Source organism: Ranitomeya variabilis, chromosome 3, assembly GCF_051348905.1.
Source record: "Ranitomeya variabilis isolate aRanVar5 chromosome 3, aRanVar5.hap1, whole genome shotgun sequence".
NCBI lineage: Eukaryota > Metazoa > Chordata > Amphibia > Anura > Dendrobatidae > Ranitomeya > Ranitomeya variabilis.
In genome coordinates, this window is record NC_135234.1 from 449584325 (window position 1) to 449607062 (window position 22738).

Consider the following 22738-nt stretch of genomic DNA (forward strand, 5'->3'; position numbering starts at 1 on the left):
AGACCCAACAATGCAGATGAGCTGAAGGCTGCTATCAAAGCAACCTGGGCTTCCATAACACCTCAGCAGTGCCACAGGCTGATCGCCTCCATGCCACGACGCATTGATGCAGTAATTGATGCAAAAGGAGCCCCGACAAAGTATTGAGTGCATTTACTGATGACATATTTCAGTAGTTAAACAAGAAGTTTCCCAAGATAAGTATCAAAAATAACAGGTCGAAATTCAAAAAGCATTATGAACACAAAAAACCCCAATAGGTGTAATTAAAGTAACAGGGGAATCAAAGAATATGTTCAACCATAAAATCAATTTTATTAATAGAAATTAACACTTAAAAATCTGAGCATATTATCACTACCAAAGCAGGAAAGTTAGGGGATCATAAGAGAAAGTATAAAAAGGGTTAAAAATATACAGTATAATATAAATAAGTGTATGCAAAGCATAAGGCTCTGCCAAAATTGCGCAAGTGAAATTGATGTAAACAGAGGTACGTTACAAAGGGTTAAAAGATGTGAAAAAGGCAGAGCAACAATAGGGAAAAGTATAAAGTGAAAAGTATGGTCCCCAATAACAGATAAAAATAGGTCTAAATGTGTCAACATACCATATGGCCATATAATGGAGAAAATAATTTTGTAGAAAGCTAATAATATCAATTATCAATTCATTAAATCAAATGATAAAATCCGTAACCTGATTGTCCACAAGCATCTATCATATTTAAATCAAGTCCATAAAGAGCTTCACAATCCCGGCTGTTCAACAGTCTATCAAGGCTCCATAATGTCTCATAGAAAAAAATAATAAAGAATTCACAGTCTAGCCAGAGACCATTTCTAGAGTTCATATATTCTGCAACAGATCCATGGAGTACAATAGCAGAGAAAAACAAGCTTGTTTGTAGGAAGACTTTCCTCCCCCAATTCTCCATCTCTTTATAGGATGAAAAATGTTCACAAAGTAGAAATCATCACATACATGGATATAGATAGGTGGATTAAAATCCGGCCTTCATGGCTGTATACTGCAGAGCAAACAAATATGAGTTAAAATCAATAAAAAAACACAAACCCACCTCCCAAAAGATGCCTCCATATTTCTAAAAATGAACCAAACCCCAGATTTTATTAAGCCTGGTCGGTACCCAATCTAAAAGTCCACTTGCTCTCAACGTAAGCAAGAGTTTTCTTGAGACCACCACTTCTCGGTCCCAAAAGAACTCTGAGAAGACTTGAATCCCTATGATGGAATTGTTGAAAATATCTTAGTAGGGTTTTAAATTGTTCAAGATCATCCTCTGCCCTAGATTTGTCCATGTCTCTTACATGTTCCTTGATACATACGTGAAGTTCTCTAGCAAGGAGACCAATGTAGATTTTCCCACCTGGACATCGGGCGTGATAGATCACCCATTAAATGGTGTCTGATGTCATATGTCTAATTTAATGACATTCCCCTGAAGGTAGCCCTCTCAGGTGTGTTCATAGTTGTCAATAATTGTGTCCTGTCCTGTTTATGAGACTAGGACACCTGCTGATTGTGCTATGTCTTCACATGTCTGTGTGGATGTGACGTCATAAGTCGTCTGCACCACAAATAATATGGGAGTGAGCGGTTACATCTTACTCCTTTAATCCCCATTCTCCTGATGATGCCTGAGAGCGGGCGAAACATGTTGGGGGATTAATGTTTATAGATTTAGGGCGACAGGACCTTCATTACAATAACGGTGACAATCCGCCAGTATATAACTAATCGCTGACTGCAGCAGTAAATGGTATGGTGTATTCACTGCCTGTGACTGTAACACAATAGCACAAAGAAGCCGTAATAACAAGGTAATTTTCATTTATGGGGGTTTTAATTGTTTTCTTTGTGTTACATGTAAATAAAGCGATATTATAAAGAGGAAGAAGAAGATTTTGGTGACCCCAGAGATGAGCAGCAGTGACCCGTCCTTCCCATGGGTTGTGGTGGGATTACTGTAAATCACATGTGATGGGTTATTGGGAACGGTACAACCTGTATTATATATAGCACTGATGGCCCCAATATCACCATATTCCTGGTAAGAGGTAATAATTGGTAGAAAGTGTTGGTTATACAGAGAATATAAAAGCTCAGGAAGAGTTTACAGCTCCGTGTATTCTGTCCATGAGGTGCAGTAGAGCCGGCTGGGTGGCACTGGGGGTAATACGTGCGCACTACTTTGGTGGAATAGACTCTTGGGAGAAATTATAAAGGGAAATGGGACATCGAGGAAATATGTGATAAGAAACATAGAAAAACTAATAAAAATATTAACTTTACAATACAAATATAATGTAAGTTATAAAATGGAACGATGATGAAACACATAGAGGGATTAATAATCTAATAAATAAACCACTGGAAGTCGCCATGAAGTTCTCTGCCGTTCCTCTGGACTCTAAACTGTCACCCATGATGCCACATCACAGTGTATAGGGCAGAGCAGGGCCAGGAGCCGCTGCCTGGCAGGAGCCACCTGAGGGTTCCGTCACCTCTGACCTCTGGTCACCTGCACACGACCAACTGCCGTTTACTTTCAACTGTCGGCTGAAGTGATTGGACCGAGGTCTACAGGCGGGAAGAGATTACGGAGATTGGCGACTACTGGACGAGGAGAAGAGAGCGAGAAGAGGCGCGAGGAGAAGAGGAAGAGGGAAGAGGACAGCGTGACCGGATTAAAGAAGAAAAGGAGACGAGACAACAGCGGATTGGAGGAGCCAACACCTGGATGCAGCGGAGACCCTGGATCATCCGGCCCCTATGCCAGGCTTAACATCAGCCGCTTCAACATCCACCAGGTCCTAGGTAGAGGCGCCTTTGGCAAAGTAAGGCCTACATATTTGTTATTTGAAATCTGAGATTTTTCATATATCCCCATGTATTGTTCTCGGTTATCAGCCATGTCTTGCTTTGTTATTGCTCATTGTAGTGTCCTTCTGTGAGATGAGGTATAAGACATCACCATAGTTAGGGCTAGTGCTGCTATCACCTGGTATTCTTCTATACTGGAGGGTTCATCTCAGGGGTCACAGCTGTAGAGTGCAGGGGACATTATTTTTTTCTCCTATCAGGCTGCCATATTGTACATACATTTGTCTCTGTGTTTTTATTAAATCTAGATAATCAATTATATTTGGACCATACTAATGCCAACTCAATGCCTCTACTAATGCCTACTCTGTTTTTTTCCATATGGTAACAGAGGAAAACCCTTTAAAAAGTCATCGTCATTTTAATTTTCATTTCATAAATCAATAGCAAACATGAAAATAAGCAGCTTTGTAATAATTCTAATCAGATAAATCTTCTTTCTCCACCAAGACTGATTTTTCATATTCTATGTTCTCAAATTCTGGGTAAACTCTGTATTTAGTGAAGACAGATTGTTACATTACTGAGAGGAGATGACAGTTGGTGCTGATAATATTCTATGTAGTGGAGAGGAGGGGCTAAATGCAAAACTCCTCCCTCCTCCTCCCCCCTCCCTTCTGCATAGAATATTATCAGCACCAACTGTCATCTCCCCTCAGTAATGTAACTATCTGTCTTCACTAAATACAGAGTTTACCCAGGTACATAGAATTTTGAAAATAAAAAATCAGTCCTGGCGGAGAAAGAAGCCGATTTGGCTGATAAAATGTATTACAAAGTTAAATATTTTCATGTGTATTATTGTTTTATGAACTAAATATTAAAATGACGAATATTTATTAAGACCTCTCCATAGCCCATCCATGGAGCAGACAGTGCATTGTTCTGATAGATAGATCTGCTCCTCTATATGGTCCTGGTCACTAGCAGACTGAGCGATCACTCAGTTTTCTCATGCACCTTGTGGACTATAAAATCCAGATCCTTCCACCCCTGCAGACACCTTCTAAGTATTCTCCATTTGTGTTTTTCAGGTGGTCCTGGCATCTGTCCCCGGCAGTAACATCAACGTGGCCGTCAAAATGATCACCAAAAGGGACAACGAGGACACCATCTTGAGAGAGCGGCGGATACTCCTGGCGGCCAGACACTGCCCATTCCTGTGCCACCTCTATGCCGCACACCAGTCTCAGCACAGGGCATATTTCATCATGGAGTACCTGTCCGGTGGCAGCGTGGAGGATTTGATCAGGATGTGCGGCTGCCTGAACATCGGCAATGTGAGGTGAGAAAGCAGAGAATGTACCTAAAAGAGAACGAAGAGAAAGGGAAAAAACCTGAGGTCGGGGTGCAGCTAGGGGAGCACTAGCAGGGCATATATTTAGGATGCTGGAAGCAGGAGGTGGGGTGCCATGGTATTTGGGGATTGCCAGAGAAGGATTTCATGACATTGATTCTGCACTCTGTTCTCTCCATCAGATTCTACACAGCAGAGATGATAAGTGGCCTCCAGTTCCTCCACGGACACAACATCGTCCACCGGTAAGCAGAACTTTCCTCCTTCTCTCTGTCCCCTTTACAAGCTGTAGATATGGCCCCCGGCTTCCCTAGTGTCCTGCCGCCTATTCAGCCGTATTTTGTAGTGACCCATTTTCCATCTCTTGTATCACTGGACAGATTTCTGATTTTGTTTTCTTCTTTCATTGCAGTGACATAAAGCCGGATAACATCATGTTGGATGCAGATGGCCACATCCGTATCATCGACCTTGGGCTTGCCCAAGATGGCGTCTCCTCCTCCAAAAACATCTCTGGAGTGACGGGCACTTTCCATTACATGGCCCCTGAGGTGCATCATAGAAAACGGTATGGCGCAGCAGTGGACTGGTGGAGCCTGGGGATTGTGGTGTCCAGGATGGCAGCAGGGCGATATCCATTTTACAACGGCCCCGTCAAGCAAATGGCTTTCAAATCCATCATCAACGAGAAGCCAAAATTTCCAACTTGGCTTGATGCTGACGTGAAACATCTCATCAAGAAGCTGCTGCGCAAAGACCCTCAGACATGCCTGGGTGTGAGCGGGAACATCAGAGAGCATCCATTTTTTACCACCATCGGCTGGGAGGATCTGGAGGAAAGGAGAGTAGAGCCACCATTTACACCATTCAGGCCAGTTCTGGAGAACCACCATCTGCAGTGGCCGGAGCACACAGTCCTTCACCCCGTGGCCGGATTTACGTACGTGTCACCAAGCTGGACCCGGTAAGTATCTCCTCCTCTGGGGATAACACTCATCAGGTGCTGTTCTCTCATTGTGGTAATCATCATCATCGATCTTACCTTTTTTCACTTTTTCTGACAGTGACTTTATGTTTCTATTTTTCTTAGGTGGATGAAAAGATCTGGACTGTGAAAGAATTCACGACCATTTGGTGAGTGACCGATGTACACACAGGACCCCTATTATGTCAGTACATTGTATCTGATGTTATATAGCAGAATGGTTCATTATAAAGACCATTCCCCTAATATAACATAAGATCCGGTAGATAGATTTCCTGTCTTCCTCTTATGTCTTGCAGGATGAGCCTGTGCCAACTGCCCAGAACTTCATGCCTCCTGACCCGTGCCTCACATCTCTGCTGCTGTACGTCACCTCAGCTGCCCTTCAACATCATCTCTCTATACCATCTTCATGCCGGACCACTGCCATTGCTGCCCAGACCCTTGACCTCCTGGGCTGGCATCTAACATCCCTCCAGCCCGAAGATCTTCTACCCCAGGAGCGGCCTGTGCTAAGTTTCCATCTGGTGAGTTCAGGAACAATAGTCGCACCTTTCAGTCCTGGGGCCACTGAGCAGCAGCATGTAAGGAGCGGCCATTATCCCTGAACTCACCTTAGCACAGGCCTGGTAAGTATCGCACCCATCACACATCACCCACACTACATGGTCAGTGCAGGTCCCCACACTACATCATCAGTACAGGCACACACATAGCACACAGTACATATCAGCACATAGATGTAGGACATAGATCGGCTTCTGATCCTGAGATTTAATCTGATCGCCATATTTGGGGTCAGGAAGGAATTTTTCCCCCTAATATGAGGACAATTGGCCCATTCCTCATAGGGGGTTTTCGCCTTCCTCTGGATCTACATGGCCTTAAATAGGTTTAGTATAATAGATTAATAAGTAGAATCACACACTAGTAGCACAAAAAAGTTATAATAAAATAAAATGTTCTTACTTTAAAAGAAAAAATAGTTCCTATAAATAATAATTAGTCCAAGTAAAGAAACATATATATTATTTTACATGACAGGTATATTACACAGGTTAGGTACATTACACAGGTTAGGTATCAGCCTTTGATCTTGGGATTCATTCTGATCGCCATATTTGGGGTCAGGAAGGAATTTTTCCCCCTGATATGAGGATAATTGGCCGATTCCTCACAGGGGGTTTTCGCCTTCCTCTGGACCAACACGGCCCATAGATAGGTTTAGTAAAATAGAATAAATAAGTAGCTTCTTATGTTTATAATAAAAAATATATAAATTATGTAAAATAATAATATAATATTTTGGATTTACAATATAGTCGACACAAATATCAACGTAAATTAGCCAAAAATTAGAAATTACTTTTATATTTTTATATAATAAACATTTATATAATAATAATAATATAATAATAATTTTAAATAATATATATTTTTTTACATTAAACTTACGTATACACATTAGCTATGAGCCCTTGATCCTGGGATTCATTCTGATCGCCATATTTGGGGTCAGGAAGGAATTTTCCCCCCTAATATGAGGATAATTGGCCGATTCCTCACAGGGGGTTTTCGCCTTCCTCTGGACCAACACGGCCCATAGATAGATTTAGTCTGATAGATGAATAATTTACACATATACATGATATATAATATATAATAACCTCATCTATAAATAAAATCTTCTTTTTACCCCTATACCTTTGTGTTGTCTTTACTGCATTGCTCGGCCATGTAGTCATTATTATACTGCCCCCTATGTCTGGTGGGCGCATACAGCAGCAACACTCCAGGCCTCACGGCCCCAACACATCATGCTGTCAGGATTTCCTTCGTATTTCTCGGGGGAGAGAACCTGCGGCAGCTTCTGAGGCATCGAAAATAATTCCATCCTCAGTGCAAAATGAAGGAAATCCTGACACCATGATGTGTTGGGGCCGTGAGGACTGGAGTTTGGGGATCAATGTCACACATGAGATAAAGCTGGATGAGCCCCGATATCGTTATATCCAATGGGGATAAATCAGGTAATTGCTCTGATTCCTGGGAGTGTCAGGTCCAGAGCAGGAGACTCTGGGGCCTTTCTCCATTTCCGCTAATAAATGAGAACACTGAGCTGCTCCATCCTCTATTACCTCAGAACTTCCTAACAGGACAGAGAAGAATGGGTTTCCTATACCAGACCCCCATATCATAGACAGCCAGTCTGATTAGATCCTCCAGAAAAGATTAATGAAGAAGGAGAATCCCCTGCAGAGAGGCGTCCACAGCAAGAGATGTGATAGTAACAGCTTTTGTGTCATTTCCTAGTGATCTGTATCTGGAAATAAAGGATGACAATCAAAATGGCCGCCATTATCGCTCCTACAGGGGACATCACTAAGCTTTCATACACCCTGACCAGTACATGGTGTAATGACACATCCCCTCACATTACAAATGTTACAGAGGTGCCATAAAACTCTCATAGATCCATGGTCAGCATTAGGGGTAGGCAGACTTGGCATCTGCCTAGTACCCTCACTCCTCCACGGGCCCCCAGCCAATGGTATACCGTTAATAGCGGCATACCACGCAGCCGCTAATACTGGCACACCATGAGGCCACTATCGGATCCGTGGGTCAGGGGATGCCGATACAGTTGAAAGTAATAATAGAGGAGAGAGCGTCATCTGAAGCTCCCTCTCCCATCATTCCCCTCTATTTCTGACGCAGTGGGTACGCGATGACGTCAATTAATCGCGCACCATGCTATGCCGGGCAGTGGAGCTGCTGAGACGCTCTGCAGCAGCGGGAGAACTAGGAGAGGTGATTATTGTATTTTTTTTCATATATTAGTGAGTACGTGCAGCCATAATACTGCAGGACAGTTGGGCTACATGATACTCTATGGGGTGGCTGCATTATACGCTATGGCAGTGTTCCCCAACTCCGGTCCTCAAGAGCCACCAACAGGTCATGTTTTCAGGTTTTCCTTAGTATTGCACAAGTGATGGAATTATTGCCTGTGCAGGTGATGCAATTATTGCCTCTTCAATATTAAGGAAATCCTGAAAACATGACCTGTTGGTGGCTCTTGAGGACCAGAGTTGGGGAACACTGCTCTATGGGGTGCCTACATTATACTCTATGTAGTGGCTGCATTATACTCTGAGGGGGGATGCATTATACTCTGAGGGGGCTCCATCATACTCTATCAATGACTATGACTATAGAGTGCATTATCCTTTAAGGGGGCTGCATTACACTCTATCGTACTATGGGGAGTGCATTATACTATATGCACTATATGGAACCTGCATTATACTGTATGGAAGGCTATGGGGAATGCATTTAACTATATGAAGAACTATGGGGTGGATTGCACTACATGAAGGACTATGGGGGGTGCATTATACAATATTGAGTACTAAAATTAGTGTACTATACTATTTGGAGGACTGAGGAGTGTATTTGTCACAACTCTGTTGTCGGGTGTCCTGGGACTAGAGGCTCAATCCCTGTCCCTAACCCTAGGGGCCCCTAGCTTGCCCTGTTCCCCAGGTTACTTCTGATGATGAAGATGCTGTGGCCACATACCTTGCCTTAGCTCCACCCTCAGTCTGCACCCTTACCGCACGCAGGAAGGAGGTGATTAATAGTGTACCGTAATATACCAACCAGACTAACAAGATAATACGAACAGGGGTAACGAAAAATACCAAACATACAACCCCCCATAGAATATAATACAGCCCACCTCCCCATAGAATATAATGTAGCCCCCCATGGAATATAATGTAGCCACCCATGGAATATAATACAGTCCACCTCCCCATAGAATATAATGTAGCCCTGTAAGACAATGTAAGACTTTTCTTACTGAGTGTATTGGGGGACACTCGCTTGGCTGCGATATTTCAAGCACACGGGCACGGGTTTTTAAAACAAAGCAGTCCATACGGTTTATTAAGCCTCATAAACCGGGTTATGCACAGTTCATAGAACATCACAGGCACCAACTGGTGATATTAACTTGCATCTTCAAACACTTTAACTACAGGTTTGACTCAGGGACACTAAACATGCTGGTCCTCACTGACCAGTTGCCGTGGGTTACCACACAGACCAGGTTACAAGCACCAAGCTTGTGGAGGTACCTTATGGGAGCTCCTGCTCCGTCTGCTGACTCCTTGTCAGTCCTCTCTCCTGGGGAAACTGCCTTACGGGGTTCACCAACTTGCCTGGCCGGCACACATCAGTCAGTCCAGAGCCACCGAAGGACTGTAGCTTCCCCAAGTTCCACTGTGTGTTGCTCAGGGGTCCTGGTACACCTCCCAGGACCTGTCACGCCAGCATGTGCTCACCAGGAAGCCTCCTACCAGGTCTTCCAGCACAGGGGCATACACAGCCCACACACAGCGCTCAGGAACCCCCTGTAACCTCACCACTCAGGTCCACTCACTGGAACCACACAGGAACCCAGGGACCATGTGACCCACACCCTGGTCACGTTATGTACCTGTAACCACACCCACAGTAATGGATCACATGGCTGGTCACGTGATCCTGACATCACTGCAGGTCTATTCTCACGGCCTCAATACAACTCCGTGCACATACCGGGGAGACCATGCAGCGCCCCCTACCTGTTACAGGGGTCACTGCATCACATATCCCCCCCCTCTGTTCAAACTTGTGGGGTTGAACACCTGTCATACACGTGGGGTCACGAGACATGTCACGCACGTTACCTTGCCGTATCAGTCGAGGGAACCGTCTCAGTCGGTTTTGGGCATCACATACAATCATACCTTTGGTAAGGTCTTCCCGCCCCCAGCGGTCAATGTGTATATTTTGAGTTTTAGCTCTCAAGCCACCATCTACTCGTGTCAACAGACCCCTGGTCACCACATTTTTTCTGTACACCCCATCACCCGACTTTCCTCTCCACGGCCGGCACCCACGGTTGGCGCGGTCATGAGTCCTACTGACGGTCAAACGGACTGTCTGGTCTGAGTCGGACCCACTTAGTATACGACAGGAACTACTGTCCAGGTCTCTCAGTCTCATACTGGGAGTAGAACTACTACTTGCAGATTCTCGACGTTCTTGCCTTGCTGAAAGTCTCCGGCAACCTGCTATTTCATCATTTGGAGGGTCCCTTCTGTTCCCTTTTCCTTGGGAAGAAGGCGGCCGCCACCTCATGTTCTGCAGCTGTTTGTTGACCTGCCGTCTGTACAGTCTTAGCTGCTCTACTTCTCTCAGGTATGCCACGCGATACCTCAGGAGCATCCGGATATTTCCTAGACTCTCCTTGGACCCGACGACCAGGAATGACACCATCCCATCTTCACCCACCTGGGCCTCGTCTTCAGCCGGAATCCTCAGTTTCTTCACACCGGACACATCCACCACCTCCTGCATCACTTTCCCAAATCTGCCAATGAGCTTCGCCACCAGAGCCTTGGGCACTTGGACTGTGCCCTCTACCAAGCCCAGACGACTTTGAGCTTTCCTGGCTTGCTCCAAACATCGAGTGGCCTCATTCCTCAACAGGATCCTCTGCTTCGTGCGGAGGCACTGTAGGTGCATGTCCCTCAGGACAGCCACCCTCTTCACTGTGACTTCCTTAGAAGACAGTATCACCAACTGTTTCGTCTCCAGTGCCCAGTGCACACTACACGCTTCTACTGCCTTTTTAAAGGCCTCATGCACACCCTCACGGGTACATGCATCTTGCGCCTCTACGGGTACATCTATCATGCACTTGAAGAGCGGAGTCTCCCTTCCTTCAAGAACAGATGGCTCCTGCCTTGCCATGGACCTTTCCATCAAGACACCTGTCGCAACCGGGTGACCATCTTGTTCTGCTTTTAGCGCCAACTCCTCTTCAGCTTTACCCTCTTCCAGACCCCGGGTCAAGATGGGCATTAGCAGCTTCACCTCATTACCACTCTGGTACTGACACGAGAAGTCTGCGACCACCACCTCTTTCTCTTGTAGAGGGCCTTTTAGTGCTCCTCTGAGCACTTCCATGTCTTCCTTTAGGGTCTGATACACACTTTGCCATCGGAACAGGTGACCTCTGAGCTCAGAGACTTCCTTCTCCAGCTCACCCACTCTGCGCTCAGTCGCTTGTCTCAGGACCCTTTCTCGTTCGACATGGTCGTTCACCGTCTCTTTAATCAACTCTATCTCGCTCCTTTCATCCTCTGGATTGGTGAGACATCCATCACATGAGGAGGTATTTACTTCAGGCACCACCTCCTTGGTGGCCTCCTCCACTTCTGCACCCTCCAACTCTGCACTGTCAGGGTCGGCCCTCTCTTGGGTCTCAGCGGTGACATCACCAGGTTCGTCCCTTTTCCCTGGGACTTCAGAGTACTTCATACACCCCAGGTCCTCAGCATCTTCCGTCAATTCCTCACACGGAACAACCGGTTCAGCCCCTTTGGCTCTTTTACGTCTCCGGCGCCGGGAGGAAGAATTGCCTGAGTCAACCTTATTACACTCTTTTCCACTGGCATCACCGTCTGAATGGGAGTCACCACCATCCATCACCACAGGTCCTGGACCCCGTCCTCCACCCGTTACCACAGGTCCTGGACCCCGTCCTCCACCCGTTACCACAGGTCCTGGACCCCATCCTCCACCCGTTACCACAGGTCCTGGACCCCGTCCTCCACCCGTCAGCACAGGTCCTGGACCCCGTCCTCCACCCGTCAGCACAGGTCCTGGACCCCGTCCTCCACCCGTCAGCACAGGTCCTGGACCCCGTCCTCCACCTGTCACCACCGCACATGCGCTTGTTACTGGCCATGACTTGTCACAGTCACCCCCAGAATCTGTGTCACACCCCACAGTCTGATGACGCCACGAGTCACTCTGTGTCTGGGTGTCAGCTCCACGTGTTTTATCCAGCAGACCACTACCAGTCGTATTGTGGCACACTTCAGGTGACATCAGGTCAGTTAGTTGGACAGTCGCACCTTTTCCCTTGTTCAGGCCTACCTTAGGACTGTCAACTCTAGGGGGCGCCTTCTCAATATTACTAACTGACATCCACATTATGTCCACAAACACTTCAGCCTTTTCCCACAGTGCTACCAAATCTTGTCCTATTACCATAGGATACGGCAAGATCGGGTCTACAGCCACCTCATGGTATGTGGAAACCTCCGCTGCGACAATGTAGATAGTGGCTACCTGGAGATATTCAGTGTCGCTAGATGACACAGAATTTCCTGGAAGGGTTCTCAGCACAGACGCTTCTCTCCCCGGGTCTATCAATCCCCGCACACACTTTCCATCCAGCCAAAAAGGACACAGTCGTGACACCTCACTGATTTCCGCCCCTTTTTTGGCTCCTCCCCCTTTCTGGGCAAGTGCTCCGCTTTTTGATACCACCCCGGTTCGGGATTCAGCCCCCCTTCGGGATTCCACCCCTTTTTGGGCCATTACCCCTGTTCGGGTTACCGCCCCTTTTTGGGTCTCCGCCCCCTTTTGGGCAACCATCCCCGTTTGGGCCACCGCTCACTATTAGGGATACTCCCCACCCTGGGATACACCCCGTGGACTTCCCCACGGCACTCAGGCCCCAATTCGCACAGTACACCCCTTTGTCTCTGGGCTTGTACTGGCCCTTTAAGAGTCTGGACAAAAAGGAAAAAAAAAAAATTATTTTTTTTTCTCTATGTCACTTCACCAGCTCCTGCTGGTACCGCCACAGCTCCCGCTGCAGTCACACACAACCGGCACCTCCGGCTGCAAACCACAAGCCACTGCTGCTGCCACTGCTGGGGAACCTCTTGCTGCCACTGCAGCTACGCTCCACCAGGCTCTACCGCCGGCTTCGTGGACCTGCCAATCCACAGGACGCCGCTTGTCCCCTTCGTAACCCCGCCGAGTTACAGCCAGACGCTTGTCAGCTTCGTAACCCCGCCGAGTTACAGCCAGACGCTTGTCAGCTTCGTAACCCCGCCGAGTTACAGCCAGACGCACTCTTCGTGGCCCCGCCGAGCCACAGCAATTAACTCCACGTGTGCCTTCGGGATTGCTGCCCGCATTCGAGCACCAAATGTAAGACAATGTAAGACTTTTCTTACTGAGTGTATTGGGGGACACTCGCTTGGCTGCGATATTTCAAGCACACGGGCATGGGTTTTTAAAACAAAGCAGTCCATACGGTTTATTAAGCCTCATAAACCGGGTTATGCACAGTTCATAGAACATCACAGGCACCAACTGGTGATATTAACTTGCATCTTCAAACACTTTAACTACAGGTTTGACTCAGGGACACTAAACATGCTGGTCCTCACTGACCAGTTGCCGTGGGTTACCACACAGACCAGGTTACAAGCACCAACAGCTTGTGGAGGTACCTTATGGGAGCTCCTGCTCTGTCTGCTGACTCCTTGTCAGTCCTCTCTCCTGGGGAAACTGCCTTACGGGGTTCACCAACTTGCCTGGCCGGCACACATCAGTCAGTCCAGAGCCACCGAAGGACTGTAGCTTCCCCAAGTTCCACTGTGTGTTGCTCAGGGGTCCTGGTACACCTCCCAGGACCTCTCACGCCAGCATGTGCTCACCAGGAAGCCTCCTACCAGGTCTTCCAGCACAGGGGCATACACAGCCCACACACAGCGCTCAGGAACCCCCTGTAACCTCACCACTCAGGTCCACTCACTGGAACCACACAGGAACCCAGGGACCATGTGACCCACACCCTGGTCACGTTATATACCTGTAACCACACCCACAGTAATGGATCACATGGCTGGTCACGTGATCCTGACATCACTGCAGGTCTATTCTCACGGCCTCAATACAACTCCGTGCACATACCGGGGAGACCATGCAGCGCCCCCTACCTGTTACAGGGGTCACTGCATCACAAGCCCCCATAGAATATAATGCAGCCCCCCATAGTATATAACACAGCCTCCCCCATAGAATATAACGTATAATGTACCCACCTTAGTATACAACACAGCCCACATAGTATACAGAACAGCCTCATAGTATACAGCGCAGCCTCATAGTATACAGCGCAGCCTCATAGTATACAGCACTGCCCGCATAGTATACAGCGCAGCCTCATAGTATACAGCGCAGCCTCATAGTATACAGCGCAGCCTCATAGTATACAGCGCAGCCTCATGGTATACAGCACAGCCTCATGGTATACAGCACTGCCTCATAGTATACAGCGCAGCCTCATGGTATACAGCACACAGCCTCATGGTATACAGCACACAGCCTCATGGTATACAGCACACAGCCTCATGGTATACAGTGCAGCCTCATAGTATACAGCACACTGCCTCATAGTATATAGCGCAGCCCTCCCCCCCCAGAATGGCCCCACAGTCCAGTACTCACTGTTATAGAGTAAAAAAAACAACAAATAACACAGCACATTCCTCACCTCTCCTCATGCCCGTGCTGCTTCCAGTTCCTGCTCCTGCCGGCACACAGTGAGTGCGCGGCAGTGTCTGTCAGAGGCAGAGCGGGGAATGATGAGAGAGGGAGTGTCAGCTGATGCTCTCTCCTCCATCATTGCTTTGAACTGTACCGGCAGACGCCGGTATAGTTAAATGCGGCGGGGAAGTCAGCGCTGGCGGCAGGAGGGCCCCCTGCCTCACAGGGGCCCCATAGCAGCTGCGTGATGTGCCGCTAGCTGGGGGCCCCTGGGGGAGTGAGGACCTAGGCAGCTGCCTGCCCCTAACGCTGGCCCTGCCTGCAGGGGCCCCCTGGAGCCTCCGGGCCCCTGTGCAGCTGCACAGGTTGAACAGGAGGTATGTCCGCCCATGCTATGCGGGCAGTTCTGTATACTATGAGGCTGCGCTGTATACTATGAGGCTGTTCTGTATACTATGAGGCTGCGATGTATACTATGCAGGCAGTGCTGTATACTATGCGGGCAGTGCTGTATACTATGCGGGCTGTGTTGTATACTTAGGTGGGTACATTATACGTTATCTTCTATGGGGGAGGCTGTGTTATATACTATGGGGGGTGCATTATATTCTATGGGGAAGGCTGTGTTATATACTATGGGGGGCTGCATTATATTCTATGTGGGTTACATTATATTCTATGGGGAGGTGGGCTGTATTATATTCTATGGGGGCTGTATTAGATTTTATGAGGGAGGATTGCATCATACTCTTTGATGGGGCTACATTATATTCTATGGGGGGCTGTATTATATTTATATTCTATGAGGGGTGATTGCATCATACTTTATGGGGGGGCTACATTATACTATATGAGGGTGGCTGCATTATATTCCATGGGGGTTACATCATACTCTGTGGGGTGGCTGCATTATGCTGTATGGGGTGGCTGCATTATACTATATGTGGGTTGCATTATACTGTATCAAGGACTATGGGGAATACATTATACTATATGAAGATCTATGGGGTGCATTATACTGTGGGAAGTGAATTATAGGACTGAGGACTGAGGAGTGTATTATACTATATGGAGGATTATGCGGTGTGTATTTTACAATATGGAGGACTGTGGTGCACATTATAATATATTGAGGACTATGAGGTGTATTATACTAAACAATTAAAATGCTGCCTATTCATCCATTGATTGGATTGGTTATGCCGGAACAGAAATCATTGTTCTCAGCAGCACATCGCCGTTGTAAACTGTAGGTGTGCTGCTGGTAACATGATACTGTATGGTGATCTGTTAATGATCTATTAGTGATTGTTCTGTTCCCATCATTCTTTCTCAGACAGTGTAAAGAGGCCGGGAATCAAGCGTTGAACAACTTCAGTATTGTCGATCACATTCCTTTAGTGGCCTGAACTCAGCGCTTGTAAATACAACAGAAATGCTTCTGTGTGATGTGCAATATGTTAGGATTTGAGGCCCCATTTTAAACTTTGCCTAGGGCCCCACTTTGCCTAAAACCATCCCTGCCTGCAGGGTGGCTAATAATGAGGGCAATCTGGCCAGTTTATCCGTCTCCGGGGGGCCCCTGGTCAGATTGCCATCATGGAATTGCAGCTCCGCTGCCTGCAAGAGAAAAAGGCAGCGGAGCTGCAGGGAATGGATCCATCCTGTTTCCTGCCACACAGCAGCGGCTGAATGACATCATTATTTAGCGCCACGGCTGTGTGAGACAGGAAGCTGCCAGCGATGGTGCGGCTTCAGGATACTGTGTGAGCAGAGGTGAGGTGTGTGTGTGCAGAGAGGTGAATGGTGCTGTGTGTGTGTAGGTGGAGGAGAGGGCAATGATGGGGGTGACGGGGCCAAAGGCAATGATTGGGTTGATGGAGAGGGCAATGATAGGGGTGGTGGGGCAGGAGGAAATGATGGTGGCAGTGGAAAGGACAATGATGGGGTGGTGGGGAGGAGGCAATGATGGAGGTGGTGGAATGGGCAATGATATGGGGTGGTGGGGGAGAAAGCAATAATGGAGGTGGTGAAGAGGTCAATCATGGGGGGTGGGGGAGAGGGCAATAATGGGATGCGGGGGATTTATAATGGGTTTAAGAACAGGGGGAGGTGGAGGAAGACATTATTATCGATTATTATAAATTCTTTATTTAAAGAAAAGGCTGAGAACGTTACATACAGTTTATGAAAGAGTAAGTAAAAGCGTTAACAATTCAATAATAACAATATGTGAACTCAGACTAACAGCATTGGGAAAGGAAGGAAAAGAGGAGGTAAAGGGGGAGAGGAGGGGGTGAAAGGAAGGACGGGGGGGAGGGAAAGGGCCTGGGTAAAAATGATTAGGGGAGGGTATTATCGATTATTATGTCTAACACAGTCCCTTAGTATAATGTGTACTCACTTATGTATAGCACAGTCCCTTAGCTTTGTCGCCTTAAAAGGAGGGGGGCCCAGGCACATTTCCTGCACAGGGGCCCCAAGCAGTCTGTGTCCGCCCCTGGTATGTCTCTATCAGTTTTGTACATCGAGAGACTGAAATTTTTGCCCATTCTTCCTTGGCAAACAGCTCGAGCTCAGTGAGGTTTGATGGAGATCGTTTGTCAAATACCAAAAGAAAAAAGAGATTTATAAAACGGCACTGCTTTTGGGCTAGACCTCAACATGCACGGTTGTTACCCTCTTCGTTGGATTTCTGTTATCCCGCACTTCTAGACTCCGGGTGCTCATCCAGAAAAGCAAGACATTCCATGTGCAAAAAAAAAAAAGATTTAGATAGCACTCACCGGTCCTTAAAACTTCATGCTTTATTCAGATACTTAAAACATCATGGCTTGGAGAACGGGTTAACAAGGTGTGCGAGCCAGTGCAGATGACGGCCGTTTCGCGCTAGAGTACATGTTATTTGTCATAGTACTCAGGGGGTCAGTTGCCAGCAAACAATAGGATTTATATTTGACTAAGATTGATGTATTCGAATACTTAGCACTTTTTGGTAATCTCTCCTGTTCTACATATGTTGTGAAGTATTAGCTTCCTTTTTCCCCTCGGGATAAATTCTTTATGGTCTATTTTACCATACCATTGTTTTAAATGTTTTTAAATGAATGTCTTGCCTAGCTCTGTTTATGGATTATGACTTTTGTACAATAAAAGGTTGATCCCATTGGTTTGCATATATTCTCTCTCTGTTCAGTAATTATTTATATGCAATGGTTGATCCCTAATTTTTGTATTGGAGTGGTGCCCGCTTTTCTTTCTCTCTATATAAACGCTTTGCGCTGCACGGCGCTTCAACGGATCAGTGTGTCAGAGGATCTGACAGAGAAACACCTGAGCTCTGGGATGCCCCTCCCTCTGTAACTACCTCCCACCACAATGAAATGCATAAAAAACATTAAAAACATTGCAATATTGTATGTACTTAACCTTCTGGGTGATCAATCGGGAAAAGATTTTCAGATATCACTAAACCTAACATTATCTACCTGGATGCAGTGATGATATCCAAGTACTATCATACTAGGCTTACTTAAAAAAAAAAAGAGATAGTCTGTGATCAGCAGTTTTCAGCTCTTTCCACAGATTCTCGATTGGATTGAGGTCTGGACTTTGGCATGGCCATTCTAACACCAGGATACGTTTATTTGTGAACCATTCCACTGAAGATTTTGCTTTATGTTTGGGATCATTGTCTTGTTGGAAGACAAATCTCCGTCCCAGTCTCAGGTCTTTTGCAGACTCCAACAGGTTTTCTTCAAAAATAGTCCTGTATTTGGCTCCATCCATCTTCCCATCAATTTTAACCATCTTCCCTGTCCCTGCTAAAGAAAAGCAGGCCCAAACCATGATACTGCCACCTCCATGTTTGACAGTGGGGATGGTGTGTTCAGGGTGATGAGCTGTGTTGCCTTTACGCCAAACATATCGTTGTTAAAAAGTTCGATTTTGGTTTCATCTGACCAGAGCACCTTCTTCCACATGTATGGTGTATCTCCCAGGTGGCTTGTTGAAAACTTTAAACAACACTTTTTATGGATATCTTTGAGAAATGGCTTTCTTCTTGCTACTCTTCCATAAAGGCCAGATTTGTGCAGTGTACGACTGACTGTTGTCCTATGGACAGACTGTCCCACATCAGCTGTAGATCTCTGCAGTTCATCCAGAGTGATCATGGGCCTCTTGGCTGCATCTCTGATCAGTCTTCTCCTTGTTTGAGATGAAAGTTTAGAGGGACGACCAGGTCTTGGTAGATTTGTTGTGGTATGATACTCCTTCTGCGGCGCCCCAGGGTCCTGGTCATCGCAGTGGTATTGCTTTCCTCTCGGGGAGAGTGATGCTACGTTTGGAGGCAAAGAAGGATAACTGCATCCAGGTATCACAAACATGCAACACATTTCACACTCCAGGCCACCAGGGGGAGCTCTTGCCCTTATTTATTAGGTCACTCCCCACATTGGTAAAACTGGTTGCCTGTAGGGAAAGTTAGTGAGTTGCTGGCTGAGCTCCGCTCAGTTAGTTGGTCCCTGGCAGGGGTGGGATCCTGTCAGGGAGCAAAGGAGAAGGAGAATGTACAGACTATAACGACAAGGCACATACAAAGCTCATGCATGAAGGACAATCTACACTGTGATAGCAGAAAAAGGTTAACTTGCATGCCTATTCAAGATTGCACCCTGCAGATCTAACTATATAGTATCTGTTCCAAAAAGTGCATAGTGCAAAGTAAAGTGGAATAGGTAAACAATGGGGTCCCCCAAGCAGTGAAAAATATATAGAGCACAAGAGTGTTCAAAGCCTAATGAGATCACCCATTAAGGAATGCTCATCTTACCAATTAATATCTGCCAGTGTGTGTCCAGTTGCAGCCCCGACGCGCGTTTCGCTTGAGCTTCCTTGGGGGGCAGTAGCTGTGTGTGTTCACTGAGTGCTATTTATCTAAATGTAACAGCTGTTTGTCATAATCAGCGCCATTACCGGCGCACTGCCTCACAGGCCACATACAGCGCATTTCCCCCAGCCATCCACGTGACCAAGCGGGTAGAGGGAAATCCCTCGTGGCGTCATGAACCCACCGTGTCACTTCCGGATTCCGGGAGGAATGCGCCAAGTACCCTGCCGCAGTGCACACGCACTGAAATCGCCATCTTGAAAGAGGGCACAAAAGGGGGCAGCAGATCTACAGTGAAAGGTAATATCTAGTAAATAAAAGTGTTAAAACTAATCTATAAGTAGGCATATTCAGTCCCTACAAGTATACTCATAAAGTGACGTGCTAATATGCGCATTTATGGTAAACATAAGTGAAAGAGTACATATAAAAAAAATATACATATGCAATAAACATTTATGTTAAATAGAAGCGAAACAGTACATAAAAACATTATACATACAATAACCTGAAAATATTGAAAAAGCATTTTTGGAAAAAAATTGTATAAATATAACATTACATATAGTGATTTAATACAAATTTCTAATGAGGCTCCATTCAGAAAGGATGGCACGCTATTTTCATAAATTAGATATCGAATATTCTCCAGATGATGAATCCTGATTTTGCAGAGATTCATAAGCACTCAGGATATCAGACAGTGATGGAAATAATATGATAAGATGAAAGTACTACATTAATACAAAAACACAGAATAAAAATCTAAAGACAGGAAGAAGACGAACCAATACTATGTATATTACAAGAAAGACGCAAAGCTAAGTTGCTCATTCAAACCATTCGGGGCCATCGTACCCAATGTTGCTATCCAGCGGCATTCTAATTAAGCTAAAGTACGTCTCATGTAGCCACCCCTGATGTCACATCTTACTCGGTCAATACTGAATACCTGCAAATCTTTTTGGGTTACATCTATGGTGTAACCTAAAGTGGCGAGGGATGGTTTTAACCCCTTTCTGACATCCGACGTACTATCCCATCCATGTGGGCTGGGTCCGTATGACCATGGATGGGATAGTGCATCTAGGCCGCGCACACGGGTGCAGACCCCTGGATCCAAGATGGCCGCGAGGTCTTTCCGGGTCCTGCAGGGAGTTGGCTTGTCAGTGCCTGCTGAGAGCAGAACTTGAGAAGCCTCCTTCACTGCCTGTCAGATCGCTGATCTGACACAGTGCTGTGCAAAGTGTCAGATCAGTGATCTGACTTTATACAGTGATGTCCCATCCTGGGACAATGTGAAAAAGTAAAAAAAAAAATATTATACTGTGTAAAAATATATTTTTTTAAATTCCTAATTAAAGAAAAAAAATTGTTCCAATAAATACATTTCTTTATGTAAACATAAAAAAAGCAACAATAAAAAGTACACATATTTAGTATCGCCGAGGCCGTAATGACCCGACCTATAAAACTGTCCCACTAGTTAACCCCTTCAGTGAACACCGTAAAAAAATAAATAAAAAACAAGGCAAAAAAACAATGCTTTATCATCATACCGCCGAACAAAAAGTGGAATAACACGCGATACAAAAGACAAATATAAATAAACATGATATCGCTGAAAAAGTCATCTTGTCCCGCAAGAAACGAGCCACCATTCAGCATCATCAGAAAAAAAATTAAAAAGTTATAGCCCTCAGATTAGGAAGTTAAAAGGGTTAAAAGTTGACCAGTGATTTCTAATTTTTACAACAAAATTTACAAAACCGATTTTTGTAGGGACCATCTCACATTTGATGTCACTTTGAGGGGTATACATGACAGAAAATACCCAAAAGTGACACCATTCTAATAACTGCACCCCTCAAGGTTCTCAAAACCACATTCAAGAAGTTTATTAACCCTTTACATGCTTCACAGGAACTGAAGCAATGTGGAAGGAAAAAATTAACATTTAACTTATTTTTTTACAAACATTTTACTTCAGAACCAATTTTTTTTATTTCTACTGAATACGTCGATACCCCATATGTCGGAGTAAACCACTGTTTGGGTGCACAGTAGAGCTCAGAAGGGAAGGAGCGCCGTTTGACTTTTTCAATGCAGAATTGGCTGGAATTGAGATCGGACGCCATGTCGCGTTTGGAGAGCCCCTGATGTGCCTAAACAGTGGAAAACCCCCACAAGTGACACCACTTTGGAAACTAGACCCCTTAAGGAACTTATCTACATGTGTGGTGAGCACTTTGAAGCCCAAGTGCTTCACAGAAGTTTATAATGTAGAGCCATGAAAATAAAAAAAAATCATATTTTTTCCACAAAAATGATATTTTCGCCCCTACATTGTTATTTTCACAAGGGTAACAGGAGAAACTAGACCCCAAGTTGTTATGCAATATGTTCTGAGCATGTCGATACCCCATATGTGGGGGTAAACCACTGTTTGGGCGCACAGCAGAGCTTGGAAGGGAAGGAGCGGCATTTGACTTTTTCAATGCAGAATTGGCTGGAATTGAGATCGGACGCTATGTCATGTTTGGAGAGCCCCTGATGTGCCTAAACAGTGGAAACCCCCCACAAGTGAAACCATTTTGGAAACTAGACCAATTAAGGAACTTATCTAGATGTGTGGTAAGCGCTTTGAACCCGCAAGTGATTTACAGAAGTTTATACCGTAGAGCCATAAAAATAAAAAAATTTATTTTTTCCACCAAAATAATTTTTTTCTCACCCAAATTTTTTATTTCACCAGGGTAACAGGAGAAATTAGACCCCAAAATTTTTGTGCAATATGTCCTGAGTATGCCGATACCCCATATGTGGGAGTAATCCACTGTTTGGGCGCACGGCAGAGCTCAGAAGAGAAGGAGCGAAGTTTGACTTTTTCAGTGCAGAATTGGCTGGAATTGAGATCGGACGCCATGTCGTGTTTGGAGAGCCCCTGATGTGCCTAAACAGTGAAAACCCCCTACAAGTGACACCATTTTGGAAACTAGAACCCTTAAGAAAGTTATCTAGATGTGTGGTGAGCACTTTGAAACTCCAAGTGCTTCACAGAAGTTTATAATGCAGAGGTGTGAAAATAAAAAAAACTTTTATTTTTATCAAAAATTATATTTTATCCCGCAATGTTTCATTTTCACAAGGGTAACAGGAGAAATTGGACACCAAAAACTGCTGATTAGTTTGTCCTGAGCACGCCGATACCCCGTATGTGGGGTGGGACCACTGTTTGGGCACACATCGG

General features: G+C 45.7%; 2 protein-coding genes across 5 annotated transcripts in view; one reads left to right on the forward strand and one right to left on the reverse strand.

The window, feature by feature from the left end:
- Nucleotides 1-22738, reverse strand: part of TSGA10 (testis specific 10) — a 177355-nt gene that overhangs the window by 118528 nt on the left and 36089 nt on the right. The gene's annotated exons all lie outside the window — the stretch shown is intronic.
- Nucleotides 2505-6881, forward strand: LOC143818301 (protein kinase C delta type-like). 4 transcript variants are annotated; one of them, XM_077299653.1, is made up of 6 exons: nucleotides 2505-2861; nucleotides 3942-4192; nucleotides 4387-4449; nucleotides 4617-5168; nucleotides 5295-5338; nucleotides 5489-6881. In XM_077299653.1, exons 2-5 carry the CDS (start codon nucleotides 3990-3992, stop codon nucleotides 5317-5319), a joined length of 843 nt encoding a protein of 280 aa, XP_077155768.1. In that variant the 5' UTR covers nucleotides 2505-2861; nucleotides 3942-3989; the 3' UTR covers nucleotides 5320-5338; nucleotides 5489-6881. The 4 variants fall into 4 exon arrangements, with proteins under 4 accessions (XP_077155768.1, XP_077155771.1, XP_077155770.1 ...); XM_077299656.1 differs by lacking the exon at nucleotides 4387-4449; XM_077299654.1 differs by lacking the exon at nucleotides 2505-2861 and having other exon boundaries at nucleotides 3893-4192.